The 17,427-nt window shown below is 38.3% G+C and overlaps 1 protein-coding gene across 1 annotated transcript in view; it reads left to right on the top strand.

The window, feature by feature from the left end:
- Positions 1–17,427, top strand: part of si:ch211-272n13.3 (ankyrin repeat domain-containing protein 26) — a 37,861-nt gene that overhangs the window by 17,426 nt on the left and 3,008 nt on the right. The window contains exons 24-43 of the mRNA XM_066668487.1: positions 994–1,235; positions 1,984–2,178; positions 2,481–2,511; positions 2,686–2,827; positions 3,051–3,264; positions 3,389–3,572; positions 4,678–4,824; positions 5,253–5,639; positions 6,794–7,375; positions 8,238–8,390; positions 8,600–8,775; positions 9,010–9,103; positions 9,623–9,649; positions 10,894–10,971; positions 11,606–11,740; positions 11,990–12,102; positions 13,645–13,792; positions 14,076–14,366; positions 14,932–15,167; positions 16,407–16,656. Of these exons, the coding sequence (XP_066524584.1) occupies positions 994–1,235; positions 1,984–2,178; positions 2,481–2,511; positions 2,686–2,827; positions 3,051–3,264; positions 3,389–3,572; positions 4,678–4,824; positions 5,253–5,639; positions 6,794–7,375; positions 8,238–8,390; positions 8,600–8,775; positions 9,010–9,103; positions 9,623–9,649; positions 10,894–10,971; positions 11,606–11,740; positions 11,990–12,102; positions 13,645–13,792; positions 14,076–14,366; positions 14,932–15,167; positions 16,407–16,656 (3,825 nt within the window). The remainder of the gene's footprint in view (positions 1–993; positions 1,236–1,983; positions 2,179–2,480; positions 2,512–2,685; positions 2,828–3,050; positions 3,265–3,388; positions 3,573–4,677; positions 4,825–5,252; positions 5,640–6,793; positions 7,376–8,237; positions 8,391–8,599; positions 8,776–9,009; positions 9,104–9,622; positions 9,650–10,893; positions 10,972–11,605; positions 11,741–11,989; positions 12,103–13,644; positions 13,793–14,075; positions 14,367–14,931; positions 15,168–16,406; positions 16,657–17,427) is intronic.

Raw genomic sequence — 17,427 nt, 5'->3', positions numbered from 1 at the left:
CTAGCTCTCCTGTCTGGTTGCCCACTGGAAACTGGTCTAATGTGTTTAAGAAGCCCTGTTATCAGTAAACAAAGTACGAAACAAATGGACATGCTAGGATTCCTCTCTTTCTGCTCATGGCAGAAAAACATCAAAGGTCTTCCACTTTTTTTTGCGCTAATGGGCAAGTAAATATTGATAGAATAAATTAAAAAAAGTTTAGTTATCATACTAAAACAGAGGTTTTATATTCATTTTAATTGCTAAACTACTCTCAATTGTAACAGTTATAGCCAGAATATTTTGGAGAATACTTAACAGGATTGTCTATCACAAATTTGGTAAATATAAATATAACAATTAGACAAGAATTAGATTGTCAACCACAAAGACCTGATTCTTGAATTAGCCTTTTGAGAAGACACTGAATAGAATTAAATGTTTAATTGTCCTAGCCTTGGCCTCTCCTACCTTTTTAAAATGAGAATAGTGGGTCCTGAACTACTCTTGTCTTATTCCTTTTCTGAGTTCAGCTTGTTAAATGATTAAAATTTAACAGCTAGATTTTTTTGCCCTGGTGTCAGGTTATCAAATGGCACACCTTAGCCTGTCTTTCAGGCTTCTCCTCACACTTCAGCTGTTGTGTATCACTCATCAGTTCCTTCAGCTGCATGAAAGAAAACTTCTCATCTTTCCTACATACTAGATTTTTCATGTATGAGTGTTTATTCAGCCTTGTGGGTACTGCTTGTTATGTTGTGAGTGTTTTCTTTATCAGGACTTCTTTTTATTACTTAAAAATAAGGCTGCTGCTGTGCAAATTTTTTGTGTTTTTACTGTATGTTGCTAGTGTTCATGTGAGCAAATTTGCAGTACGTTTGCATGTGCTTACTTAAAAATAAACACTTTTATTTAATTACGCTGTCTCAGCCATACACATTATAAAGAATACCTAGCAAAAATGCTCTTTAAAAGTTTGTGATCTCAAAGTGTGTGTTTTTTTCCTATTCTTAGAGTAGTGTGGCAAAGACTGATGACATGAGACAGAAGCCGAAAAGCTCCGCTTTATCGAACTCTGGTGGCCCAAAGAAACAAACTGACGTTGACCAGGGAACAGTGACCAAAGCAAATACTAAACCTGCCAACCCAAAACCTGAACGGGAAGCAGAGTCTGACAGTGGATCTCATCAGAAGGATGATGGTCTTGAGAAAAGGGATAGTGTTTCTCCAAGATGGCATACAAAAAGCCCAAGGAGGTAAGATTATTTGAGTGGTAGATTGGAATTGATGTTAAAGAGAACCCTAGGAATTGTGTTTTTACCCATCTTTATGTGAAATGACACTACTATTACCAGTCTTGTTTACTCTTTTAGTCAAAGAAACCATAACCATATAAAAAGTCTTACAAATTCTGTGTAAAATAAAGCATACTTTATTAAATGTTGTAGGGATACACAGATTGTGAGCCAACACTGCCAGTACAAGTTTGATGATGCATAAAGAAATGTGGAAATTGAATTATGGTTTAATATTATGCAAAAATAAAACATTTCATATTTTTAATATTAATGTAGTAAAATTAATAAAAAGCTGACTTTTTTTCTACAGCAACACCTTGACACCCCAGCATTTAGCTCTGAAAAGATATATTTAATATATCATTTAAAATGCTTGAAATTGTTGTCAAATTTAAATACTTTACCAGTGCTGATAAGATATTATTTACCAATAGTAATTTTAATACAAGGCCTATGTACACCCCTATTAGTTGTGATAATATTAATTTAATTATTACATTGCAAAATTATTGTACTGTTACATTTGACACCCTATATGCACATACAATATATCCTACTGTTATGTAGCCTATTACTCTTTTTTCACTTCATCAGAAACATCTACCCTATTGCTGTGGTAGTATAACCAGGAAAAAAGGTTTGTGGTGGCCACTGTTGAAAAATCATTAAACCCTCATGATGAATGATAAGGTCTGTAATCCCCCAGCACTAACAGGAGGACAGCAGAAGATGAAGATGAACAAAGGAGGACTATTGGTAGTCAGGGGAACCTTCTACATGTCCCTGCTGCACAGCAAGCTAGACCTGCTAGACCTCCCTCCCCTGTGAACCACCATAATGGAGACCCCCTGTCTGTGTTTGACGATAGTTCTTTAAGTGAGGTGTCAGAAGATGAAAGAAGGTACATATGCAGTATGCCTCTGTTTTAACACAATTGTGCCTCTTTAATTGTGCTATGAATTTTTACATAAATGAGACCTCTTTACTGTACACTAAAATGCAGTGTAGTTCCAAATTATAGCTATTTTGCCTCCACCAAAAAATGTGTGATTCAGAGAGAAATATGGAACAGATACTGCATTGTACCATCAAGCATTTATAGACTGTACCACCCAGACTTTCCCTGGTCAACAGTGTTCTCCACAGACTGTAGATAATAAGCTTGACTCACTATAAATGTAATTGTTATTTTACTCTTAATAGGTATCCATCCTCAAGACACAGGACTGAAAAGGTAAGCGCATGACAAATGACATACTGAGTGAAGTTATTAATGTTGTGATGTTTGCATTGTTGCCTTCTACCTTTAAATACTTTATTTATGTTTAAGTATTTAAATCACGTTAGTTATTAATTAAAAATCTTTAGGTACATACATTCTGTGACCCTTAACATTGTCCATTGTCAGAGTGGAGGAGAATTGGAAATGGCAGATGATTTTGAAGACCTTACCCAGTCTTCAGACACTACCACTGAGGAACTGGACTCGGCTGCATCAGGCTACCGCCATGCTTCTCTGCTCATCAACCAGCTGGACATAAGCTCAATAGGTGAGATGTAACTGCTTCTACAACAAAGCATGTCAGCTAAGAGTTTGTGTGTACACTTTTCTATAAGGTACTTTTTCCACATGAGAAAACCTTGTGTTCCGGTTAAGTAAAATGGCTGATTTTAACAACATCTCTTAGAAGCATTAAAATGTCTTAAATTATATAAGGATAATGTTGTGAGATGGTATACAAGTGGACCTTACTTCTTATTCTCACCCTGCAGACTCAGTGAGCATGGTGAAGCTGCAGAACATGTTCCGTGATTATGAGCACACTATCCAGAGGGAGCGGGACAGGCACAGCCGGGTAGTTGACAAAGTCTGTCAGCTGGAGCAGGAACGGACTGAACTAAGGCATCTGCTGGAGGAGACCAGAGAAAGCAGGTCCAGCCTAGAACACCTTCGATTAGAACTGGAGACAGACCTAAATAACCTCAAGTGAGCTGCAGTTTGTGCTGTGATGTATTATAAATTGACAACATAATAAAAATAAAGAAAACCTGCTTTTGATATTTGTTACTATTATTTTACTGACTTGTTTTTCCTGTGTTCCACACTGAAGATTTCTTTTGAAACAAGAACAGGAGAAACACCAGAGTGCATCCATGCTGTATGATAAAACCCGTGAGCAATTAAGGAGAAAAGAGGAGCAGCACCGTGCTGAGGCAGAGGAGAGGCAAAAAATGGAACTAAGCATGCGCAACTTGGAGCTGGAGATGAGAGCTTTGATGAACACCATGAAGCAGGTATTAATTTGGGAGAATAAGTAGGAGTATATAAAAAGTCAGAACCTTTTGAAATTTGGATGCAGCAGTCTGGCACATGTTTATATAGGCAAAACACATCACTGTATTGACTTGTAGCTTATTCCCTTAGCAGGGTTCCAGACTAAAGTTTTTCAGAAACATCTTAGAAACTTGAAACTTTTCGTCAACTTCCCCAAACTGAAAAATGCTGTGGTATTTAGTTGAAATAAAGTAATCAGCTCTTTGAATTATCATGACTACATTATATACAACTGAATAACACTTGGATAACACAGACCTGGAGAACAGTGTTATCCAAGTGTTATTCAGTGTTATGCAGTGGTATAGTATAGTCTATAATATATATTTATGACTGGCATGAAACTAAACCGACAGCAAACTTAACAATCCAAGTTACAAATTAGTTTCTGTGGTAATTCAAACAGTGAATAACAACCTGCAGACAAGTTAAACTTCAGCCACGTACAAACGATCTCGATTTTTATGTGAGAAGGACATTCTAGAAAGAACAAACCTCTCTGCATAAAGGAATCCTAATTATATTGTAATTTCTGAAAATATGCACCACTCAAATACAGACTGCAATTAAAATAATAATTACTTTGAGATCAAATACATAATATTTTAAGAATAATGTCAACTGTTATTTAGGGCTGCAGTGGGGCCTCCTTATTACAATTAGAATTAGAATCACTTTATTGGCCACTGTGCTTGCACACATAGGAATTTATTTTCTGCGTTTGACCCAATTCGTGCAGTGAAACACACGAGTGTTCACACACAAGTGAACAGGGAGCAGTTGGGGGCTAAGTGCCACTTTAGTCATGACCTGTCGGCTCTGGGGATTGAACCAGCAACCTTCCGGTTACAAGTCCAATTCCCTAACCACCATGTCACGTCTTACCATTAGACTTAATAGACTTGTTATATTTTGGAAATGTCTTTATATCATTTGGATTTCTCATTTTTTTCTGTTATATGATTAAGCTAACCCTACTATAAATATCACTACTAATATTGGTCAGTTTTTCACTAGAATTTATGGAATGGTGTGTGACACTTGCATATATTTTATGCTGCACAGCTTGAAGAGGACAGGAATGAAACACAGCGCCTTTTGGCCCACGAGCGAAGTGCCCGTGCTTTACAGGAGGAGCTGTTGAACAGCCACCTGCGCAAGCAGCAAGACATTGAGGAGGAGAACCTCAAGAACCTCAGTAAAAGCAATGAGGTAATATTAAAAATCACAGCTTTAACAAATTGAAGACCACTCTGTGTAATGGAATGTCTGAATATGAGGATGGATGTGATTGTAGAATCTAAATGTTTTAATTTTGTTGAAATGTAAATGTAACATCAGAAGTCTGATTCTTAGATTACATTCTAATGAACCATTTTTCATGACCCCTTAAAGACATCTCTTAAGGCAGGACACTGCTGTTTATCCTGCGTCCTGTGTAGGCTAATTTAGTTGTACCTCCCTGTATGTGTCCACGTAGGTTGCACCCAGGGATTCAGAGTAAGCTCTGGACCCACCACAGCCCTGAACTGGATAAGCGATTATAGACAATGAATGAATGAATATGTGTCCATGGAGGCAGTATGACGTAGGCTTAGAAAAAATGTAATGTTAATTTGTTTGCCTGGGTTCTTGTCCAGGTGCTGTCCCAGCTCACAGAGGCCAGTGATCGTGAAAGAGAGCTGCAGCAGCAGGTCAGTGCGCTGCAGGATGAACTGAGCTGTGTACGGGCTGAGCTAGAGCGGTTACATTCCCACAGTCAACAGGAGGAGAGCAGACTGGCTGAGGATAGGGATGTACTGCGAGAGAGGCTAGAGGATTCCCGGCGTGACCTGAAGCTGAACGAGGAAGCTTTGGCCCAGACTGTTTTCCAATACAATGGGCAGCTGAGCACACTGAAGGCAGAATGCTCTGTGATTAGTGCCAAGCTAGAGCACGAGAAGCAGGCACGTCAGCAGATTGAGGCTGAGGCAGATGCCAACAGGGCACGGCTACAGGCAGCACTGCAGGAGACTGAAAGGTGTCAGGTCAGTAAGTGTGCTGTTTGTTTCTGAAATAAAGCTTTTGTTTTATAGACTGTTTCTGTTTCACGTGCGTTAGTGCTGTTTAGTTTGGAATCATATATTTGTGGGTTTTAAAAATATAATAAATAAAAAAATTTAAAATGCAATAAAAAGAAGAATCTTATTTGTAAATTATCTTGAACCTTTATTTAACTGACACAAGTACAAAGAAAATTTGCCATTGGTTTCATTGTTCAACTTTATTTTATTTTGTAATTACATACACATTTAAATCCAATGTCTGCAAAATACGAGTGAAAAATGTATAGAATATTTAAGTTCTACACCCTTCTTTAAAATTCCACTAATAGCATACTAGTCTGGGCTCACCATCTTGTGCCAAATGTTTTGAAAGAATTGTCAGACAGTTAAAAAAAAAAACATTTCACAATGACGGAAAAAGATTTAGATTTAGTAAATGCTTAACAAATTTTGAGTAGTAGAGCCTGGTATATGATTGGATATGATTGATTTAGAGGCAAATATTGGAAATTTAGAGAAGCATATTTTGCCATCAAAGTGACATCTTTTCCCAGGAGGTCCATGGTTATTTTATTAATACAGTACAAATTTTCATTCAGCAATTTTATTAAAAGTTAAAGGTTCACGAGATTGAACACATCCCACATTCTTGTTTTTGTTGCATTTCTCACAATTTATTTTTGTCAGTGGACAATTCCTTTGATTAAATGGAGGCTTAATATGATTCTTCCAAAACAAAGGAGACATGGCATATAACAGAGATGATACTGCAGATATAGATGATTGTTATTATCTGGACAAATGTGTGATATTTTTTAAGCTCTACTGAAACCCAAGAGGTGACATGATTTCACTTGGGCCTTTTAGTAATATTTAAATATTTAAGTAGCAGAAGTCTTCAGCAAAGTCTCTTTTGTGTTTCTTTGATTTCATTGGGTTCTACGGGAAATTACCAAGTTATTTAGGACATCTGTGTTTTCCCCCATGTGTTTAAGCTACAATTAATTTTCAAATTACTACACCAACTCTACATTATGAAGCTTGTCTGTGTTGTTTTAGTGATCCAACAAATTGGCCATAGTCAACCATGAGAAACCCTGCTCAGCGAAAGTGCTTTTTGTCCCTCTTCTCCTCAGGCGGCACGTGCTGATGCAGAGCGTTCACTACAGCGAGAAAGAGATGAACACCAGCGAGCTCAGGGCAAGCATACTATGGAGTCCAGTTCACATCGTGACACTGTCCAGTCACTGTCGCAGAAGCTGAGCAAAGCTGAGGCCCGAATCAACAGTCTCGAGAATGAATGCCACCGCTCTGCACTGAATGTGGCTGAGAAGGGTGTGCTGCTAGAGACAGTAGTGCGGGAGCGAGAGCAGGCTCAGACTCGTGTAAAAGAGCTGGAGGCAGCACTACAGAGCGAGAGAGAGCAAGCAGGCTGCTCTACAGCCAAGCATGAGGCCATGCAGGAGAGACTGGCACAAGCACAGAGTGAGACAGCACTGCTCAGGCAACAACTAGAGGAGGCCCACAGCAAAGGTTCAGCAAAGGAGCGAGCAGTCACAGATGCACAGGAGCGCTTTGCTGATGTGCTGAACCAGCTGAGAGCTGATGGAGAGGAGAGAGTGCAGCTTATGGAGGAGAGGAGCAAAGAGCTAGCAGCCAAAAACGCTGAGCTAAGAGAACAGAGCTACAAACTGGAGCAGGAAAAATGCGAGAGAGAGGTACATGCAGAACAACACTTAAAGTAACCATGAACCGAAAAATAGAACCCATTTTACTTCGATAACTTGATGCAGTTTTCGATAACTTGATGCAGCGAAGTAGGACATTTGTATGGAAATTTATATGGGCAGGACAAGTTCTTCAAAGTCTGCAGGCTCTTGTCTACATAAATTTGGGACTCTGCATTTAACCCATCCATGGCAAAGATCTCACCCACAAATGCACACAACTGAGTTGTGAGCGAATATATTCATACACACAGAACTATGGACAGCCATCTGCTCTGTATGGAGAGCAGAGGAGCCAGATCAGGGCAAGTGAAAGCAAAATGCCCCTTTATTTGGATTGTCTGAATTCATCATGTTGCTGTCACACAGCTCCAGGGACCTGGGGTGGTCGGTTCAAGCCCCTCTCCAGGTGACTGTCTGTGATGAGTTGATGTGTTTGCCCTGTTTCAGTGTGGGTTTCCTTTGGGTGCTCCAGTTTCCTCCACAGTCCAAAAACACATGTTGGTAGGTGGATTGGCAACTCAAAAGTGTCCATAGGTATGAGTGAAGGTGTGAGTGTGTGTCGCCCTGTGACAGGGTGTGTTCCTGCCTACCTGATTCTGGGTAGGCTCCGGACCCATCGCGACCCTGAACTGTATAAGCGGTTACAGACAATGAATTAATGCATCATTCCTACAAACAAAAATGCCATCTAACATGATGCCACAAAAGTGCATTATTTTGGGGTGTTAGGAACACAGGCTCTTTTCTCCCAACAGCAACAAGTAAAATTATTTAAGGTAATTTACCATTTTATTACTATCTGGAGAAGATGTATAAAAGGTGAAGTAATATATTGTTATCTCCATGGCAGAGCTCTCTGAGGCAGCTGCAGCAGGAACTGGCAGATTCTTTAAAGAAGCTGTCTATGTGTGAGGCATCTCTGGAGGTGAATACCCGCTACCGCAATGACCTGGAGGAAGAGAAAGTGCGCAATCAAAAAGACTTGGACAGAATCAGGGGAAAGGTACCTACAGCATCTTCAAGTATATTTAAAATTCCCAGAGATGATGCTGGTAGCATAAACTAAATAAAATCTTATTTTGTTGGTTAAGTAGTCACTTGGTGGATACCACTGCTTGCAAGTCAATTGTGGGCTTAGTAGTTGATGGAGTGCTGATCGCATAGACTTGATGAAGTCTGTGTTGTGTTTATTGTCTTTTTTTATCCCTCCAGCTACAAGAGACAGAGGAGCAGTACATGCAGGCTGAGAGGCGCATCAATGGTTTGAAAGGCAGTCTGGATGAGAAGGAACGAGAGGTCATCAGCACTGGTCAGAAATTGCAAGAAGTGCTAGCTGCTTCAGTAAGCTCGAACCAAACTATTAAACAGCTGGAGGAGACAGTGCAGAGGTACAGCAGCAAAATATTATTTATATTTATTTATTTTTTTCTTTTTGCTAGGTTAGCATTGTTTTGTACAATGCTAGTGTGATGCTTACTAGACCACTTAAGAATCTTTGTTCTAAGATGCTTTATAAATCTCATCCCTGAGCATTTATGTTTTTGATGGCTATGTTATGTAAAGTAGTACAGAGACTGAGGCACCGGCAGGGAGAGATTAATGTGATTACGATCACCCCACAGGTTAGAGATTGAGAACGCCAGACTGGAAGCAGCTGCCAAACAGCAGACCAACCGAATTGAAACACTTCAGAAAGAAGTACAAGAATCTAATATGGTGAGTATCAAAGCCCAATGCAAAGTCTTTTGAATATGTTTGGTTAATTTTATGATGTAGGATTATCCTGTACTCATTGTAGGTTTACAAAGATCATTTTTACCATTAAAATTAGTAAGCAATATTTATAAAAGCATTTATTGTTGTTTTTTTCCGTTAAACACCACCCAAAATGAGTTGAAGTATAAGATTTCTTTGTAATTCTGACTGGACTAGATATTGGGGCAGCTGTGTTTAAAATTGGTTTTCTACAGAATCTCTGATAATACAGGCCACTAGGTGTCAGTATGATGGCTGTAGCATTAAATGAAGAATTAATAGAGAAAATGGCTGATTGCTCCTTTAAAACCATAAAAGTATTGCTAGATGACATTGTCATCACAATAGTGTTGGCAAATATTGAATAATATCATTTAGAGAAAAAAAAACATTTCTGAAGTGTTACATTGGAATTTGTCTGTTTATTAATGAGTGTTAAACGGCATATGTAGACTGATTGTAAAAGTATTCTTTTCACAGCAATCAAATGCATCACCAGGAGGAGGGGTTGGTATCTTTTCTAGCACCCGTGATACTTGTAGCTTCTTTCACTGATTCCTTGCTAATTATGAGATTTTCTGGGTGTGTTGTGTGTTAATGATTGCATTTATGTATTCTGGATTATCCAGATTCAACCCAAACCCATACATATGATCAAACATGGTGGTGAGATAATAAATCTTTTATTTTAGTTTTACATTCCAGCTCATTGTATTTGAAATGAAGCCATAACAAAAAGTTGTTTGTGTGGTTTAACAATACAATGTATCCATTGCCCCCTGCATCGATTGTAAACAGGAAAAGAATGATACACTTTAAGCAGTATTATTTGCTTCGAACAAACATACATTTTTAAATGCCACAAATAATCACTTAATCACTTTTTATAACCATACATTTTTTAAACAGATATATATTGGATATTGAAACAAATAAATGTGAACTTCTCCAACTTCAGATCCACTGTGCAACAGGGGCAAGTGAAAATTAACCAAAGACTCAAATTACTAAGGTTATGCATTGATAGAACAAACCACAGATTGGACTAATATTGATCAAATAAACCTTGTGTCAAACTCGCAAAACAAGTGAACTGTATTGCTGTAAACACAGTTGATTATCTCAACATTTCTAGTTTAAGCACAGCTAACTTAGGCAAAAAACATCATTTAGAGATCATTCATTAAACTACAGTTTAATCTGGCCTTAAATTAAACATTTTTTGACTTTTAGTCAGTATTAAGTTTCAGATTCAATGTGCTTGAATAAAGAATCAAATCAACAAAAATACTTGGAAATCAGTTACAGACTGCATTGTATAATTGTATGAAGCAGCAATTGTTATATGCATGTTTTTCATTGTACAGTTTTGTATCCTTCCAGTTTTCCTTGTATGACAAATATTATTACTGTGCTTCACACCAAATTTATTCCTTTAGGAAAATGTGTTCTATCATTTGAATATTCTGTTGGGTTGTTTATGGAACTTTTCTTCTCTTGGTGGTGGTATTTCTATGTGAATTCAATTTGTGTCATTTGATTCAGCTTGCTGTCAAACGAACTTTACTCCTGCTGTAGCAACGTTTTCTTGGATCTCACATGCACTATATTCTTGATTTGCCATAAATATATTTTTTAGATCTGCATGAAGCATGTTGCCAGTCTAGAGATTTCAAAGTTTTTATTTATATCATAGTCTGTGGGAATCTCTTGCATGTTTTCCATGACCTTCTTTCTTTTGAACTGTACAGGTGCGACTGCGATTAGAAGATTTGGTTACAAATCTGCAAAGCAGTAAGATGACTCTGGAGGATCAGCTCAGCCGTGAGGTCAGATTATTCTACCTCTCCTTCTATTCGACAAGTGTTTGTTTGATGTTTTAGGTGCCTTCCTAGGCCTTTTGCCTAGTCAAAGAAATATAATGTCTTCTACGTGATGTTGGACAGATAGACTCCTTAGGATGTAGTGAAATATATAAGGTATGGAAAAACAAAAAATTGCTTTTGACAGATATAATAAAGGACTACATATCTGTCAGTATTGACAAAAATATTAATTAATTTTAACATCCAGGAATGGTTGAAAATCTAACATTTTCTTTTATTCTTTTATTCTTATTATCTATTATTATAATTTTTATTTTTCTGATTGTTATTATCGCTGAGGTAATCATCAGACCTCAGCAAGTTTCAGATTTGAGCTTGCCTGGTTAGGTACAGAAGGTAAACATCATTAGAAAAGTCCAGAAATACACTGAAAATGAATTTAATATCATTTTGACATCACCCTAGGGACAATTTAAAAATATAACCTGAATTTGATTGTGACAATGCAGGACAGAATATCTATGAGTGACTCAGATAAAATATTCAAATTACCAATGTACTAGTGTTTATGGTGTGCTTTTAAAAACTCTGCTATTAGAAACATCTTACATTTGACAGATTCTGGTCCTTCTCTTAGGTGCAGAAACAGAGTATGTTATCCCACAATGCCCAGGATTCACAGGCTCTGTGGGAGGAAGAGCTAAAAAGTCGGTCACGGATTGGACTTAGACTTGCAGAACTAGAGAAGGAGAAAGGAGAGCTCACTAACCAGGTGACTAACATTTGTTAAGTGCTTTCTTGTCATGCTTTAGCTAAATGTTTTGGACTCATTGTTTGAGTGGATGGATCTCTAAACACTTTTACACCTCTGAACAACAAACTTCCCATGCTATGTATGTAAATCCTTTCACCATATTACAGAAACTTGTAATATTCTGTTCTACATTTTGTTTTTTATAACATTTTATTATCATTGAAACATTTATTAACATCTAACCATATTGCTCTATTTATACATCAGATGGAGCTGGAGAAAAAGAAAGCCAAGAAGATGGCAGAGCAAAAGAAATCTTTGGATTCTCGGCTAGACCAGGAAATGAAGAGAAACACAGAGCTACAAAAAGAAATGTACAGGTGACACTTTAATTCCTTCTGCCCAATGCTGCCGTGCTGAAAGACTCAGCTATAGATGTGTTTGAGTATGTAGCCCCTGCCTGCATGGTGGTGTATTACATGCACTAGGTGGTTAGTGCTGTGCTTTGGTGAGTTATATATGACATTAAGACACTTATTTTATAATTTGTATAAAATTTAATGGCACATTAACTGTGAACATGTACTCTACATTGCCAAAAGTATTTACTCACCCATATAAATAATTGAATTCAGGTGTTCCACTCACTTACATGGCCACAGGTGTAGAAAACACCTAGGCATGCAGACTGCTTCAACAAACATTTGTGAAAGAAATGGTGACCCTCAGAATCTCAGTGAATTCCAACATTATACCGTGATCAGATGCCACCTGTGTGACAAGTCCAGTCATGAAATTTCCTTGCTACTAAATATTCCACGGTCAACTGTTAGTGATATTATAACAAAGTGGAAGTAATTGGGAGTGACAGAAACTCGGCTACCATGTGGTAGGCCATGTAAAATGAAAGAGTGGGATCAGTGGAGGCTGAGGCCTATATTGCACAGAGGTTGCCAAATTCAAAGTCAATTGCTACAGACCTCCAAACTTCATGTGGCTTTCAGATTAGTTCAAGAACAGTGCATAGAAAGCTTCATGGAGTGGGTTGCCATGGCTAAGCAGCTGCATCTAAGCCTTACTTTACCAAATGCAGTGCAAAGTGTCAGCTGCCATGGTGTAAAGCATGTCATCACTGGACTCTAGAGTAACTGGAGTAATGAATCATGCTTCTCCATTTGGCAATCCTATGGATTAGTCTAGGTTTGGTGGTTACCTGGTAAACTGTACTTATCTAACTGCATTGTTCCAAGTGTAATGTTAGGTGGAGTGGAAATTATGGTGTGGAGTTTTTCAGGAGTTGGGCTTGGCCCTTTAGCTCCAGTGAAAGGAAAACTTAGCTTAATGCATACCAAGACATTTTGGAAAATTTCATGCTCCCAACTTTATGGGAACAGTGTGGAGATGGCTCATTCATGTTCCAACATGACTGTGCACCACTGCACAAAGCAATGTCCATAAAGACATGGATGAGCGAGTTTAGTGAGGAAGTACATGACTGGCATTCTGATAAAACACCTTTGGGATGAATTAAACATGCACTTCTGGAAGAATGGTCAAAAATTCCCATAAACACACGCCTAAAACTTGTGGAAAACTTTCCCACAAGGATTGCAGCTGTTATAGCTGTGAAGCTTGGGCCGACAATCTATTAAACCTTATGATTAAGAATAGGATGTCACTCAACTCAAAGTTCATATGCATGCGAAGGGAGACCAACAAATACTTTTGGCAATAACTACACATTTTTTATATTTATATATATATATATAATTCTGTGTATATATATTAGTTGGACCATATGACAACTGTTGTTATGCCTTTTATATTGATTTTATGTGTATATGTATTTGTACTGTGCATGTCTATGTGTTAATAGATTAAATGAATATGAGTATATGTGTGTTTGTGTGTGTCTGTGTTAGGTTGCGAACCTTGGTAAAGACTGCTAAGAAGAAGCTGCGGGAACAGGATGGAGGAGAGCTGGGTTCTCCTCTGGGCAGTCTGAGAGGAGGAGAACTGGGACACAGACATAGTGAGGCAGAGGGAGCCATCAGCAGGATGAAGACAAAAGTATGTTTCAGTCTGCACAACATCTCTTATATTCAAAGATCTTGTAATAGCTGTGAGTTAAATAATTTTTTTTTAAATTGTAAAGGATATATCAGTTTAACACAAGATATTATTTTGTAACATTATTGCATCATTTTTTCTTAGGCTGTTCAGTCTTGGAATCTCTTTTTTTCTCGTTCCTGTTTCCCTTACAATCTCTTTCTGCATCACCTTGTTTTCCTAACGAAATGGTCTGCTTCTTCTGCTCATTTTAAATACCATCTTTCACCTTCATTTTCCACAGGTGGATGAGCTGCAGATGGAGTTGGAGAGGGAGGCATCACGCTGCTCTCGGCTGGAGGAGGTAAACAGGAAGCTGAAGGAGCAGCTTAGCTCCCTGAAAAGCCTGAGTCGTAGCAACGAGCGTCTGGAGCGCAGCAAGCGACAACTAGAGGATGAGCTGACAGGCCTCCGCAGACAAGTAGAGGCTGGGCTCATGGACCAGAGCCAGGCTGAGCAGTATCGCAGAGAAACTGAGGAGAGAGCAAGACAGGAGATACGCCACAAACTGGAGGAAGTCAATCTTTTTCTACAGGTAGAGGCAAAGGGAAAACTTTTACTGAGAAGTGACAAATGTGTTATGATGTTAAACCTGCTATGCACTGTTTGCAAGAGATTCAACTGTTGAAATCATGGCTAGATTTTGAGGTGGACTGTGCACTTTTACTGTAAAGCATGTCAAAAGAAGACCACAGATTTAAAGTGATGATAAAATAATTGTTAAACTATTTGTAATTTCTGACTGCAGTAGCATAATTATGACTGTTATAGCCCAGTAAAATCCCACTAATTTAATTAATTAATTAAATTATCACTTAAGGATGGCACAGTGATGCAACAGCTAGGGGCTGTGTATTCCATTCCCTCCTTAAGTTGGGGATGGTAGATTGGCTATTCAAGAGTGTCCGTATGTGTCAGTGAATATGGGAGTGGGTGATGCCTTGTGACGGACTTACGCCTATACAGGGTGTGTTTCTGCTAGTGATTTCAGACCCACCACAACGCTGAACTGGATAATGCACTTACAGAAAATGAATGAATGATCAATTTATAAAATACAAAATCAGTGCCAATTGCAGCCTGTTGTTGGTTGTCTACAGACACAGGCAGCATCTCAGGAGGCTCTGGAGCAGATAAAGGCAGCTAACGAGGCCAGTCAGAAAGTTCAGCTGGAACAACGCATTAAGGAGCTGGAAGGAGAACTTGGCCGTGTGCGCAGTAACCAGCAGGACAGCCTTGTTCAGAGAGACTCCAGCCGCACTGAGCTTGACCGTTACAAACAGCTGTACACAGAGGAGCTGAGACTCAGAAAAAGCCTGGCTGCCAAGCTGGACAGGTGAGACTCAAAAGCAAGTGTCTGCAACAAGAGCTGAATATTGAAAATTTCAGAAAATGTTCTTCTGTTTGACAACAGTAGTAAGTCTCCCTTATTAACTTCTGAATGTTTCAAATAAAGTGTCTTTTTAAAATGTGTCAGTGTACACTTAACACACATTTGTACATTCAGCCATAGGGTTTTTCCATATTAATATTTTCCTTTTCCAGAATTACCCATTAAAAATTTGTAATCTCCTACTTAAAAAGTATTGACCGCATCAACATTCTTCTCAGTAAATATATATCTGATGGGGCTGTTGACATTACATTTTCACCAGATGTTGGTAACAAATCAAGTAATCCCCACATACAATAAAGTCAAAAGAAATAAGTCCATAAATTAGGTTATGTGTAACAATGTGGAATGACACAGGGAAAGGGTATTGGACATATGAAGAAATAAGTTGCAAAAAGCCATGGAATTCCAAAAAACACCTGAAGTCTGTCAGTATTAAGAAAGCAGTCCTGTCCCTATAAATGGAGAAATGTACTGAGACATTCTTGATAGGAATATGCTGCCATTTACCAGAATGCTGAAAATTTAAATGAGGGTGTACGTTTCAGCAAGTCATTGATCCAAAAAAAACACAGCCAAGGAAACTGTTTAGTACTTTCAGAGAAAGAGAATAAACCTGCTAGAACAGCCCTGTCAAGGATGGAAATGGATGGAAGAATGGGCCAAAATCACACCTGAACTATTCGTGCAACTAATTTCTCCATACAGAAGGCACCTTGAAGCTGTCATTGTCAACCAAGTCTTCTACTAAGTATAAAAATATATTTCCGTAAGCCTGTTTTAATAATTTTCCTCTGTGTCATTCCTCTTTATTAAATTTTACTAAAAATGTACTTATTTGTTTAAATTTTTTTGTATTTGTGGATTACTTGGATTGTTATCAACATCTGGTGAATATTTCATGCCAACAGCTCCATCAGAAATAAATTTACTGAGAAATATATTTACTGGTGCATCTAATACTTATTTTCCTAGCGAGACACACAAAAAGTAAAACCTAAAGATGTTGCCTTTTCTCTGACTCAGAGGGGTTGTAAACACACACAGAACAAACACATACACACAGGACAGTTCCTTGCCCCCCTCTTACTCAAGTCCGGTAAAATGCAGAAAACACAGAACCTGAAATTAATAAGTCCAAATCATCTGTATTAATATTTTCCCTCATCTTTTTCCCCTTAGGTCTAATGAACGGCTAGCAGAGGCCAATGCTAAATTACTCAGCGAAAGGCAGCGTAGCAAGTCTTTGCTCACTAGCAGCATAATGAATGGCAGCCTGGCTGGACCTGCATTGGATGCAGCCTCTCTAGGCTCTGCGGGAGCGTATGGGGCCTCGTTGGGACCCCTCAACAGGAGCCTGGGCTTAGGGTCCCCTCTGCTTGGGTCTGTGGGAGATCCTCAGAGCAGTCGTGTAGAAGCCTATCTGGCGAAGGTGAGCTACAGTAGGTTTGAGTTAGTGTTAAACGGGTGTTGGAACTACATTCACCATTTTGAAGCATTCTCATAGCATCATGACAACAGCCAAGTATATATTTAGTCATCTCCACACTTCAAAAAAGAAGGCACCCACAGCTTTCAACATCTGCAACTAAATCTATACCTTTTCACTTTATAACATTTTCTACCTCTTTTTCTGTCATTTCCTTGTTTCCTGAGTTTCTTGTAGAGACTGTGCACATATAACTTCTTCTGTTTCTTGCTCTCCTTCAGCTCCTAGCTCAAAAGTCTGTCTCTCACCTCTCCTCTCTTCAGCCTGATACATAAGCAGGTGTGTAGTTGTGTGTAGTTCACTGGAGAATAATATTTTCTCACTAACTAATCCTTTGAGTTACCTGCCCAAACAGAATGTTATTGCACAGTCTCAAATAAGTTTGATATTCAAGGGCCCATAAAATGGAAAAGGAAAAATATTCCTCACTTTTGTATTGAAGAGAATTTAGTAGTATTAAAGTTTTGGTAAATTTGTTGTACCATTTACTTAATAGGACATAATAAGACCGTGTATTTGGACTACTTTTTGACAGAGCTGCAATACAGGGAACAGTTACATGTGTCATTCTTAGGAGCACAGTAAGGAAACTCTCTTAGGAACTCAGTAAGGAATTATTGTAAAGAATTTTTTGAAATGCTCATGTAAAATTTTTAATTTAAGAATTTACAGGAATCTACTCCAACATTATTAATTAAACCCATAATAAAACAA

The sequence above is a fragment of the Hoplias malabaricus genome, chromosome 4, assembly GCF_029633855.1.
Source record: "Hoplias malabaricus isolate fHopMal1 chromosome 4, fHopMal1.hap1, whole genome shotgun sequence".
Taxonomy (NCBI): domain Eukaryota; kingdom Metazoa; phylum Chordata; class Actinopteri; order Characiformes; family Erythrinidae; genus Hoplias; species Hoplias malabaricus.
This window is presented reverse-complemented; position numbering and strand designations above follow the sequence as displayed.